The sequence below is a fragment of the Oncorhynchus mykiss genome, chromosome 6 (assembly GCF_057628025.1).
Source record: "Oncorhynchus mykiss isolate SJ-2025 chromosome 6, ASM5762802v1, whole genome shotgun sequence".
NCBI classification, from domain to species: Eukaryota; Metazoa; Chordata; class Actinopteri; order Salmoniformes; family Salmonidae; genus Oncorhynchus; species Oncorhynchus mykiss.
Window position 1 is genome coordinate 24,763,650 of NC_143027.1, and position 13,205 is coordinate 24,776,854.

The 13,205-nt window shown below is 43.9% G+C and overlaps 1 protein-coding gene across 1 annotated transcript; it reads left to right on the top strand.

Moving 5' to 3' along the window:
- Nucleotides 1-4,767: 4,767 nt before the first annotated feature.
- Nucleotides 4,768-12,064, top strand: LOC149982818 (uncharacterized). Its single transcript, XM_090239414.1, has 9 exons — nt 4,768-4,785; nt 6,294-6,398; nt 6,553-6,619; nt 6,830-6,983; nt 7,262-7,298; nt 7,406-7,716; nt 8,492-11,504; nt 11,693-11,783; nt 11,946-12,064. The coding sequence occupies exons 1-9, from the start codon at nt 4,768-4,770 to the stop codon at nt 12,062-12,064; spliced, it is 3,915 nt and encodes a 1,304-aa protein (XP_090095540.1).
- Nucleotides 12,065-13,205: the final 1,141 nt, after the last annotated feature.

The following is a 13,205-nucleotide window of genomic DNA, read 5'->3' on the forward strand; positions in this document are numbered from 1 at the left end:
CCACTGCACTGCTGCTGTGAGCAGGAGTGGGAGAGAAGTCATGCTTTTATTATACTCTTGTTCTGTCACTTATTCTCCTGCCTCTCCATCTCAAAGGCTGCCAAATATTTTGAAGAGTGGTTAAAGAGGTGGCTGTGTGTACACTCCAACTCTATGGGTTTGTCTTATTCCAGAATACACCCATAATTGTGATCCACACAGTATGGTTCTGTGTTTTCCACTCTGTGATTAAAAGTAGTTCTCAGAGTAGAGCTATTTTGAATTGACCAAAGCCCTTCTCCCCCGATTGCTCAGTTTGGCCTGGCGGCCAGCTCTAGGAGGAGTCTTTGTGGTTCCAAACTTCTTCCGTTTAAGAATGATGGAGGCCACTGTGTCCTTGGGGACCTTCAATATTGCAGAAATGTTTTGGTACCCTTCACCAAATCTGTGCCTTGACACAATCATGTCTCTGAGCTCTATGGACAATTCCTTTGACCTCATGGCTTGGTTTTTGCTCTGACATGCATTGTCAACTGTTGGACCTTATATTTTCAACATATAGAAAGCATCTCAGAGGGTTGATCTAGCTGCAGATAGCTAATTCTCCTCTGTGTTTTTTCTTTGCTGCTAATAAGCTCTTGCCAATCTAACTAAATTAATAGAGAACATCTGGTTATCTGACAGTCTATGCAGCAACTATTGTATTAGAGTCAAGCTGTGGTTATTTGATTTATTTTCCTAGACAAGTCAGTTCAGAACAAATTCTTATTTACAATGACAGCTTAGGAACAGTGGGTTAACTACCTTGTTCAGGAGCAGAACGTCATATTTTTACATGGTTACCTCAGGGATCTGACCTAGCAACCTTTCAGTTACTGGCCCAACGCTCTAACCACAAGGCTACCTGCTGCCCCAAGTCCTGCCAACTCAAAAAACTGCACAATAAAAGTGTAACCAAGGGGGAACTAGTGCATTTCTCTGAGAAAATCTGCTTCAGTTTTACCAATCTTCCAAAACACTTGAAATTATTGTAAAATCATTGGCATTTATTTGATCAAATAGACTTTGAAAGGGTAGACATGCAGAAATTCCTCTTGTCAAAAGTCTTGCTGTTACAAAAGTAGTTCTTCATGCAGCGTAACAGGTTACAGGTTCTTGGTGAAGCGCCTGAATGGCTTCATTATTGCTGAAAAGACCCTGACAATCAAGGATCTTTTTTTGACAAGCTGAGATATGGAGGGAGAAACCTCTCCAACTGGAGCTAGAAACAGAGAGAGAAATGCAGTATAGTAACATTGAAAAATAGCAGTGCTATGAGTTTGGTAGGCATACCTATGTTTCTAACACACACCTAAACAAAACTACAATCTATAGCAGAGCTCTAAAACATCCTTACCTATGCAATGTGCATCAGTAGAGGGAATTTCAGTCTGTTCCTGGACTGAATGGCAGTCCTTTTTGTTTCCTCTCTTGGAACGCTAACAGAAGAAAGGTAAAGAAAATGGTACAGAGAATAAATAAATAAATGGAACACTTCTGAATCCAAGGCAACAATTTAGTGATGAATAAAACATATTCATTTATTATCATAGCCACATCAATAACATCAGCACCTAACTGGAACCAAAAACAAATGCTAACTCCCAACTCCCTGCTATACCTTGAAGTTGATCCTGAGTTTGGTCATTGAAAAGCAAAGGAAGCTCCTTCTTGCTTTCTGCTCAGCCCCCCTCTCTGTCTCAGCCTGGTCTGATGGGTTTGTTGCAGCAGAAGCTGGTCTTGACGCCTCCTTGCATCCTTGTACCAGCTGCTGGGTCAAGGACTTTACCAGGACTCTGTCAAATGCAGGGTCCTGGGAGGAAATAGCTGCTTGCAGGGTGTTATAAGAGCCAAACTCCTCCATGAGGTTTTTATGTACACCTCTGAACACCCTATGGATGTTCAGGTTCTGGGAATATGCCTGTGTCCTGGAGAATCTGGATGCAGCACAGAACTCAGACAGGACTTGTCTGATGAGTTGCTGAGATGTTTCTGTCAGATCTGCTGCCTGTTGGTACCAAAGAGGTTCCCTTGCTGGTGAAAGACGGAGTGGAGGATCAAAAAGAGCCTTTAGCACTCGGTGGTCGGCTGCTGTCAGTCATTGGACTGTTAAGATTTCTGGGCATTGTAGAATACATTTAGGGCATAATGCGCAGACAGGGGTATGGTGGGGTGCGGGTACAGCGGAGGTAAGCCCAGGCACTGGGTTATGATAAGAGAGGTTGTATCTCTGGACATGTTGGTTGTAATGGGTGTGGTCACCTCATGTGTGTGAGGTGGTACAAAGGAGGTATCAGAGGTATGAAGAGTGGAACTAGGGGCTCCATTGTAAACCAAAACAATGATAACTAACCTGAACAACAGTATACAAGGCATATTGACATTTGAGAGAGACATACAGCGAGGCATAAAGTAATCGCAGGTGTTGATTGGGAGAGCTTGCTAAAACAACAGGTGAGACAACAACAGCTAATCAGCTAACACAACAACAGCAGGTAAAATGGTGATGACTAGGCAGAGAGGGTCGGATTAACTACACACAGAGCCTGAGTTCGCGGCTGGGGCCGACAGATAAAAAAATAAATAAACAGAATGGAGTACCGTTATTAATGGACAGTCCAGCAGACAACAGCTATGTAGCCAAGTGATCATAGTGTCCAGAGGGCAGCAGTAGATGGAACAGGGACGCCGCCACTACGCTAGCACGCGGGCGACACGGCGTTTAAAGTTAGTAGCCCTCCGACAGAGGCCGGTTGAAAGGCACAGCGGATGGAGTATTCGTTGGCAGACCAGTCGTGGTGGTGTGGCGGGGGGCCGTGTCGACAGAGAATCCAAGCCAGATGGCGAAAGAGGTATTGTAGAATTTAGTTTGCTAGCCGGGAGATGCGCCTGGCTCACGGCTAACTGGTGCTAGCTTCGTGGCAGTGGCGTTAGCCACTATAGCCAATCGGTAGCAGCGGTGAACCGGTGCCAAGGTCCAGAGTTTACAGCAAGGATCCGGTGGAGTATTGGGCTCTAGCCGTGTATGAGTGGGGTTTGGGTGAACAGCTGAGTAGGCCGGGAGGTGGGCCTCAGGGATAGCTTCAGTACTGGATGCCACGGTGAGTGCAAGCTAGCTGTGAGCTAGTTAGCTGCAAGCTGTGAGGTAGCTGTGAAGATCAGAAGTAGTGGTCCAGGGATTACGGCAGGAATCCGGCGTTGTTGTGGAGAGACAGTCCGATACTAGTAGACTGGCGAGTATTATCCAGGCTAAGAACAGGGCTGGTATCTGTGCAGAAGGTAAAAGCAGCTAGCAGTGGTTAACAATGACTAAATAGCTTGTAGCTAATTAGCTGGTTAGCTTCTGGAGGTTCTTGAATGTGTTCTAAAATTTTAAAAATTAAAATAATAATAAATAATATAGAATCGAATTAAAAATCGAAAAGAGATTGAAAATAAAGTTGAAATATATATATATATATATATATATATATATATATATATATATATATATATACAAAAAATACGAAAAGGACACGAACCCAATGCTGATAACACAATGCCCCCTTGCGGTGCATCAAATAATTGCATCGCTCTTACAGCTATTCTGTTCCTTTGAACAAAGAGTGTTACCCCTTTACTATTAAAGTGTATTGCTCTGTGGGGGAGTAATCTGTTTATGACTGATAATAGGACGTAACACAGGGATGAGGAAAAAACAATAATTTGGATCCTACAACATTGCTGTTGTACCTAAATAATTCCACAAGAGGGCGACATAAACATTTCATAAAACCAATTAACCTCTACTGCCTTCAGTCCATGACGTCCCCGACTAACTAAAAGTCTGCGTCTGCAAAAATGCTCTTTTATCATAACTCGACATGAAAGTAGCCAAGCCAAAACAGTCAATGACATGCTTTTCGAGATATAAAAGTAGCTATGGTGGAAGAATAGGTAAGTGAAATATAGGGAAAGGTAGAACATGTTTTACAGTAAGTTTAAAGTTGTTATCAACAATTTAGCTCTGATAGGCCTTTGGCAATCCAAGCTTTTGGGTTCGTACTCAAGGCTACTTGGTTTAGGCCTTGCTATAGCCTAGGGATACAGTCCAATAATATCTCCCTTCTCCTGAAGTGTACACACTCATTCGCTTCTTCCTACAAATCTAAAATCATTGGATTGGTGGAGGCATGGGCTAGAGAGGAATATGCTACCAAATAGCACATTATTCCCTAATGTAGGCCTACTTATAAGGAATGCACTATAAGGAATAGATCAATCAACTGGCTCACTAAATAGGGTACCGAAATAAATCCACAAGAGGTCGACACGAAATTAGACTAGGTTTATTTCTGTTTTGACCTGCTGAGTGGCAGTGCTTAGTGAACAGATTTCCATGTGGGCCTAGCTGTATCGAAAACGGTTGATGGGGAAATTGTGTAATCTGATCAATATATTTCCCCCCCAATATTAATGAAGGTCTAACATTCCATGACGTGGTATGTAGTTCTTAATTCGTCAGTGGCTGCAATATTGTCCTCAGTAAACTCAACATGAGTGAAAACAACACAGACAAGGACAAGTTTTTCGAGATATAAAAAATACTGTATGCAATTATGGATGAAGAAAGGGTAGGTTAAATGACACAAAATATTTGGGAATGTAACTAAGGAAAACGTCATTTAACAGTTACAGAACTGCTACAGTAGCCTATCAGAACAGCTGCAGTATCAGAGGCGCAGAGCCTTAATTAACGGGCTACACATAATGGCTGACGACAGCCAGGTAAGGTTCATTTTAGCCTACGTTTAATGAGCTTTACAGTTGTCCTAATTCCATCTTGTTCTAATGGCAAGTCTGCCTTAAGTGCAGAAACTATGGTTGATATTAGAAAATAAGTGTGATTAGAAGTTTAGGCAAGTAATTCCAATTGGGGAATTGTTGTGGGATGTTAGCATAACATATTGCGCGTGTAGCATTCGTGCCATGGGGGATTGTGCAGGCCGGCAGGTTGCTACAGGATCCTAGTATCATGTATGTTATAGGGATCCTTTTTCACCTGAACTGCTCATTGGCTGTCCATAATGAGCCCAGCGAGCAGGATGTGTAGCTGGGCTCTGCAATAATTAGCTCCCAGAGCAATTACAAATAACTATTCTTGTTTTAAAAGCGTCATTACAACTAGCAACATGACGGTCAGTCACCTCTAAGCAGGACTCAGTAGAAACGCTATGTGTTGGATTTGTCCATGTCTCGCTAAATTAACCTAGCTACCATAACAGCCGTGGAGAATTTACACTACAGTTTTAAGGGATCTCTCTGAAGGTTTTAGATGATACAGTGGTGCTTCGTCCTCTGGATGAAGAACCATACATCTCGGCTTGGCTTCATTGCATATTTGGGAAACGTTGACATGCCATTTGTGTTGGTGGATGGATGAAAATAATGTGATTATAGTATCGTTATACATAGGCTAGCAGGAAAATCCGCATGAGATATCCATAGAACTGAGCCCTGCTCCGTTTCAGCACCATGGCACGGTCCCCTGACGCCAAGAAACGTGTCAGCTCGATGCAGCAGACAGCTCCACAGTGCTGAAATAGTTCAAACCCCCTTGAACATCTTTGATTTGAAATTATTCTGCAAGTGGTTATAATTTATTGCACATCCTAGTTCTGCAGCTTTGCAACCTCAGAATTATAGCTAATGGATGGCAGCGAGTTACGTTTTTGTGCATGGTGATGCATGATAAACCATAAATTAAACGCAAAAACGTGCACTTATAGACATATTTTCGTTTGGCAGAACTTTGACAAGCTTTGATTTGTTTTCTAATTACATTGACAATTCATATAGACATTAGACTTAGGCCTAATTGTGACATCATGTGTGTATGACATCTTTGGAGAATGCTCTGGCTTCAGCCAATCGGAATCGAGTATTCAACAATGCTTTGGCATAATTCAAGGACGTTCATATTCACTTCAGTTGTTTGCCGATGGTTCACTGACGTTTTTTCAAAGGAGGTATTAGTATTTCCTCTAAACAGCCTACAACAATAAGCTACACATCATGTCAGATGACAGAAAGGTATGGTTCATTTAGCCTATTTTGAGTTTAGAGGAGAAATTACTAACAATATAGTAGGTCACTAACACAGCAATAGGTCTCACTGGTTTGATCCATGGACTGAAATCTGACCACTATTGTCGTTTTGTTTAAAATAAGAGCGAATAAGTTGTTTCATAAAGTCACAACCTAGGACTGATATTGGCCTCTCATTTATCCACCAGAGCGTGAAATGGGAGGATCCCCCGGATGACCAAAATAAGGTTGTGGAGAATATGAAGGATGAAACAGAGACACATGAGACCAACAAGAACAGGACAGGAGGCAAGGTAAGAAATATGCTGTCCTCTACACATGTTCTGCCTACTTAGGTACAGATCTAGGATTAGTTTACTATCACTAAATCCTAGCCTTAAAGCATTAGGAGGAAACGCTACACTGACCTTAGATCTGCTATGAGACCTATAATCTGTTGTCATGTAGGCTAAACGTATGTCCAGTGGCCGCGCCAAGAAGACTTCCGTGGAGGAAGACAGCAGCATTGGTGCAGGTCTGAGATTACTTCATGTTGGGTGCAGGTTGTGTTCAAATTCATCAGCACTAATCTGAGAAGATAGTATCTATATAGGTGAAAGCAATATAAGGGAGGCCCGCAGAGAGATGTGCTTTTACCTGTCCAGTGCAATCAAATCACTAAAGGTGAAGGAAATTAGGGATCACGTTCAGATTCAACTTTAGATTTCTCTTTGCGGTTTCCCAGAGTCTTCTCAGACACCCGGGTGTGGTTTCCGGGAAAGGGGATCTATCATTGAGCAGCTGGAGAAGGAGGCTCAGAGGACTCTAATGCCTTCTCTCAAGATTGAGACATGCTGTGCCCCAATCCTCCTCTCCTTCCTGAGGAGTCTAACTGATGAGCAAGTCCCATGTCTTTTTCCAACCTCACATACAACAACTCTGAATTTATAGTCATAGTGCACCTTCTAACCACAAAGGGTATTTCAAACACTACACCTAACATCACTGTAACCACACCCCTAACTCTTCCTGTAAATCAAGAACAAAATGTCTCATGTACTTGCTAATAGCTTAATTAAATACACTTTTATTTTCCCTGACATGGCTATCTAGTGACTCCACTAACTCAACACCAGTGTGCAGGTAAAATATGTTTCCTTTCTTTTCTTTTCTCTAGCCAATGGAGGGTGATTCAGCATGGCATGAAAAATAACGTAAGTCTCTCCACATAAGGTTCTGGTCAAAAGTGGTGCGCTATATATGGAATGGTGTCATGGAATTACTTGATTGACAAAAACATTCCTCTGTTTGTTGGCCATAGCTCACATTCGAGCAGCTCTCCACGCTGTGTCTGAAGATTGTTAAAGTCGTGACCCAGACAGCCCTCCGCATTCTCCTACCAGCGCTAGCTCGTATCATGGGGGTGAACCTGAGGAGTGGGGCAACCTCCCCAGAATCCCAGTGCTCTCTGACAGGGTCTGAGGATTCCTTAGGCAGTCTGGATGAGAGAGAGAAAAGGCTGCTGATCAGTGAGATGAACTACTGGACTAAGGAGAGGAGGAGGAATGGCAGTGCAGGGTTCCGCCAAAAATCCACTCGCAGAACCTCATCACCATGCTGTTCGCCTAAGAGGTATGTTCACAGCAATATTTCAACTTAATAATTGCAAGACCTGACCCATACTTATCATAAATTATTAACTTGGAATTCACACCTTGTAGTTTTAAGTTCTGGTCAGAAATGTTGCCACTGAGGGGGTGGGTCCAGGTGAAAGTCATTTTTAACTGGGTAAGCCATAAAGTCATCTATGAATAAATAGATCAGCCTTTCAGAATTAATCATATTCTGATGTCATACAAACATAAAAATCAGGCAAAAAATCATGTCAGTTGGCTTTAGGCTTCTAGAACTACGGTGGTATGAGAAGTATCCATCATTGCTCTAATTTGGTTTTCAGGCTCACTAATGACCCAGATTAGATACAGTTGGTGTAACAGGTTTCTTCTGTTGAAGGAGAGGCGGACCAAAACGCAGCGTGGTTATTTTGATACGTCTTTAATAAAGATGAAAATAGAACAATATACAAAAACAAGAACCGTGAAACCGAAAACAGCCCTATCTGGTGTAACAAACACAAAGACATGAACAATACCCACAAACCCCAACACCAAACAGGCTACCTAAATATGGTTCCCAATCAGAGACAATGACTAACACCTGCCTCTGATTGAGAACCATATCAGGCCAAACACAGAAACAGACAAACTAGACACACAACATAGAATGCCCACTCAGATCACACCCTGACCAAACAAAACATAGGAACATACAAAGCAAACTATGGTCAGGGTGTGACAGTTGGTCACATTTGCATGGCATAAGTGGTGATTGTGTGTTTATCTTCAAGGTCCCAGACCTCATTTCAGAGCTTGCCTGCAACTAGAGAGGCTCCACTCATGGAGGAGCCTCTGAAGGCTCTTTTTGGGGTAACGGAAGAGAGCCTCCTGATATCCCTGGTTGAGGGTCACTCCAACCCCACATCCTCCGAGTTGAGCTGTGCTATCGTGGGGGAGGTGGTACACCAGCTTAACTCTGGCCTCTCAGTGGCCATTCAGGCCAGCCCGGGGAGTTGCCCCCCTATGGACAGTCAGGACATAGCAGCAGGCAAGGAGGTCATTCGGGTAGCCTCGGTGCAGATCCTGGCCGAGCTACAGAGCCAAACGTCTGAGCCAGAGTGGTTAGGGTTTATCGAGCCCCTCATGGACCCTGTGACCGATGATGTGCTGGATGCCATTGTCGGCACAATGGACAAAATGGCACAGGACTTCAACATCCTATTGGATCTGGCCAAGAAGATGACAATCTTGGGGTCTAAATTTCTGACCAATCTTCAATGTGACCTTGATGTTGAGTGTCCATCTGGGAAAGAAGGGACCACTCACTTTCTCAAAGAGACTGGATCCTCTACCAGTGTGGTGGCCAGAAAGCTTCAGACCCTCTCTAGCCCCGACTTTCAGTCTAAAGCCCTGAAGGCGGTGAGCACCATCCTTACAAGGAAAGTCAGCAGCTCTTCTGGCATGGCTCCTTCCTCTAGGCCTTCTAGTGCTGCTCCTAGCCTTACTGAAGCCCCCCTGAATACCAGCTGCACAGCCCTGACATCTGTAACCTCCACTGCCACAGTGATTGTTAAGGCATTTGTGGGAGGCATGGAGACGATAGCATCATTTGAAGGCACATGTGAAGCCGTTGATTGGCCAGTTCCTGTAAATGACCACAAAACAGGATCTTCACAGATGATAACCTTCTCTCTAGCACGCACACTCTACGGCCGTATACGAGCAAAGCTGAGGGACCTTTTAACTCTATCCACTCGAGAAGAAGGTGTGGCTAAGGATGCTTCTCTTCAGGAGTCTTCAGACACCCTGGAAAAGGCAACTGTTTCAACTGTTGAGGTCCAGTTACCCAGCACCGAACTTAGTAGAGTTCCCAGAGAGAGCCAACCAATACCAGCTCTCTGTCGCTCCAATCTGGATACCAGTACTCAAGAAGTTCTTAGCAGTGTTTTTTCCATCTACAAGTCAGAGTTATCAAAAGTGGAGAGTAAATCCTTGGCCGTTGTCAGTTCATCTGATGAGTCCCTAGAGGCTTGTTGGTTTGTTGATGGTGTCCTATCAAAGCTCGATGACTATACTATTTCCCAGTCACCCTCACCCAATGAAGACTTGAGCGTGAGTACTCAATATTCTCAACTGAGCTCAGAAGAGAGTGTCAGAATCACAGAGTCCTCTACTAGTCTGATTCAGAGCATTAAGAAGCTCTCTAGCAATGACTTCCAGACTCAGGCAGAAGAGGCAGTGAGTAAAGTGCTGATGAGATCCAGTCATTCCTTTATCACACAGATCAGCCATACTGGTCTTCAGAAAAGTCTGCAGGCTGGCTTATCATCTAGCTCACCATCAGAGATCCATGTCCTTTCAGAATCCATGTCCTCCATGTCCTCTGAGAATACAGCCTCTGGATTAGTGGAAACCTTTGTCAAAGGAATGGCGACTATTTTCCAGAAAAATGAGTCCACTGACACTGTGCTACTGGAAAGAAGTGGGAGAGTTTCGCAGTGCTCCCACGGGGGCTCCCAAATGGATGATACTGAATTGAGTGTTAAAATATCAGAGGAGAAGCTTTGGTCAACAGCTAAGACCATCTGCGTCAGTATGAAGAACACACTTAAGGATTTCTTCACAGGGCTGAAGCCATCCGGATCCGAAAGGACAGAAAATGCTTCTTCCAAAGAGACCCTTGGGGAAATCCTGGTTGCTATCCAGAGTGAAATCTCAAACTTAGGGCGAATGAAGGATTCCAGGGAGCTCCTTCAGATCAATGATATGGTAGGAACTATGCTGAAGGAGGTTGAGAAAAGTGAGGATGACAGTGAACAAGTCTGCCAAGACATCCCTAGAACCTGTTCATCTTTGTCCACTTCTTTAAATGGTCGTAGTTCCTTGTCCAGCTCTTCAAAGGGTCCTAGGTCAGAGTGTGAGTTAGAGATCAACCTCCCTGGCACTCCCATCCCTGACGAAGTGCCTTTTGATCTGACCTGCCCCATCGTCAGGAGCTCCTGCATCGACACCAGGGTCTCTAAAATGCCAGATATTTCTTCAAGTGACATAAAGACAAAGATGATGGCACACATAGATGAACCCCTGCATCGTAACAGTCCAATGACTGACAGCAGTCGGCCACCGAGTGCTAAAGCCTCTTTTCGATCCTCCACCCCGTCTTTCACCAGCAAGGGAACCTCTTTGGTACCAAAGGGAAATGGGATTGACATTGAAGAGAAGGAGGTGTGCATCCCCAGCAGCTCTGGCCATCTGAGGGAGCTCTTAATCCCCCCGGATATCAGCAGTGCCACTGCATTCCCACTGCAGTACTTGATGGACTCCAGCAAAGATGATGGCATCTGTTTTGTCACCATACTGGTGATAAGGTTGCTATCGGAGATCAGACCCTCAGCCCTAGATGGACCCTCCCAACAGGCAGCAGATCTGACAGAAACAGCTCAGCAACTCATCAGACAAGTCCTGTCTGAGTTCTGTGCTGCATCCAGATTCTCCAGGACAAAGGCATATTCCCAGAACCTGAACATCCAAAGGGTGTTCAGAGGTGTACATAAAAACCTCATGGAGGAGTTTGGCTCTTATAACACCCTGCAAGCAGCTATTTCCTCCCAGGACCCTGAATTTGACAGAGTCCTGGTAAAGTCCTTGACCCAGCAGCTGGTACAGGGATGCAAGGAGGCGTCAAGACCAGCTTCTGCTGCAACAAACCCATCAGACCAGGCTGAGACAGAGAGGGGGGCTGAGCAGAAAGCAAGAAGGAGCTTCCTTTGCTTTTCAATGACCAAACTCAGGATCAACTTCAAGGTATAGCAGGGAGTTAGCATTTGTTTTTTGTTCCAGTTTGGTGCTGATGTTATTGATGTGGCTATGATAAGACAAATACATGAAATAAATATATGTTTTATTCATCACTAAATTGTTGCCTTGGATTCAGAAGTGTTCCATTTATTTATTTATTCTCTGTACCATTTTCTTGACCTTTCTTCTGTTAGCGTTCCAAGAGAGGAAACAAAAAGGACTGCCATTTAGTCCAGGACAGAACAGAACAGACTGAGATTCCCTCTACTGATGGACATTGCATAGGTAAGGATTTTAGAGCTCTGCTATAGATTGTAGTTTTGTTTAGGTGTGTGTTAGAAACATGGGTATGCCTACCAAACTCATAGCACTGTTATTTTTCAATGTTACTATACTGCATCTCTCTCTCTCTCTCTCTTACCCCATCCATTTCTCTTGTGTTTCTAGCTCCCGTTGGAGAGGTTTCTCCCTCCATATCTCAGCCTGTCAAAAAACGATCCTTGATTGTCAGGGTCTTTTCAGCAATGATGAAGCCATTCAGGCGCTTCACCAAGAAGAACCTGTAACCTGCTAGGCTGCAGACTCTTGACAAGAGGAATTTCTGCATGTCTACCCTTTCAAAGTCTATTTGATCAAATAAATGCAAATTATTTTACAAGAATTTCAAGTGTTTTGGAAGATTGGTAAAACTGAAGCCGCTTTTCTCAGAGAAATGCACTAGTTCCCCCTTGGTTACACATTTATTGTGCAGTTTTTGAGTTGGCAGGACTTGGGGCAGCAGGTAGCCTTGTGGTTAGAGCGTTGGGCCAGTAACTGAAAGGTTGCTAGGTCAGATCCCTGAGCTAACCATGTAAAAATATGACGTTCTGCTCCTTAACAAGGTAGTTAACCCACTGTTCCTAAGCTGTCAGTGTAAATAAGAATTTGTTCTGAACTGACTTGTCTAGGAAAATAAATAAAATAACCACAGCTTGACTCTAATACAATAGTTGCTGCATAGACTGTCAGATAAGCAGATGTCTATTCATTTAGTTCGATTGGTAAGAGCTTATTAGCAGCAAGGGGAAAACACATAGAGGAGAATTAGCTATCTGCAGCTAGATCAACCCTCTGAGATGTTTTCTGTATGTTGAAAATATTAGGTCCAACAGTTGACAGTGTATGTCAGAGCAAAAACCAAGCCATGAGGTCGAAGGAATTGTCCATAGAGCTCAGAGACATGATTGTGTCAAGACACAGATCTGGTGAAGGGTACCAAAACGTTTCTGCAATATTGAAGGTCCCCAAGGACACAGTGGCCTCCATCATTCTTAAACGGAAGAAGTTTGGAACCACAAAGACTCTTCCTAGAGTTGGCCGCCAGGCCAAACTGAGCAATCGGGGGAGAAGGGCAGTGCAGTGGAGCAGCAGTGCAGTGGAGTAGCTTCAACAGCCATAGGCCCAGGGATTTCACATCACATTCCATGATGCAATGCAGAATACGGCTTCACACAGAACAATCACCAAACCCATAAGATAACACTTAGCACAGCACAGCCAAACATCATGTATCACATGAAGAGGCAAGTGTGTTCTCCAGACATGATACCTTGTCATTGTCATGGACCTGCTGTTTCGATCTTCACTCTCTCTCTCCCCCACCTCTCTCGCTCACTCACTCACTCTCACACACACACACACACACCTGCTGTCTCGACCTCTGAATGT

Excerpts from the sequence above, each read along its gene's own strand:
- LOC149982818 (XM_090239414.1), top strand. Across the intron at positions 6,399-6,552 it reads AGAACAGGACAGGAGGCAAG|GCTAAACGTATGTCCAGTGG; the intron begins GTAAGAAATATG and ends GTTGTCATGTAG. Across the intron at positions 7,299-7,405 it reads AGCATGGCATGAAAAATAAC|CTCACATTCGAGCAGCTCTC; the intron begins GTAAGTCTCTCC and ends TGTTGGCCATAG.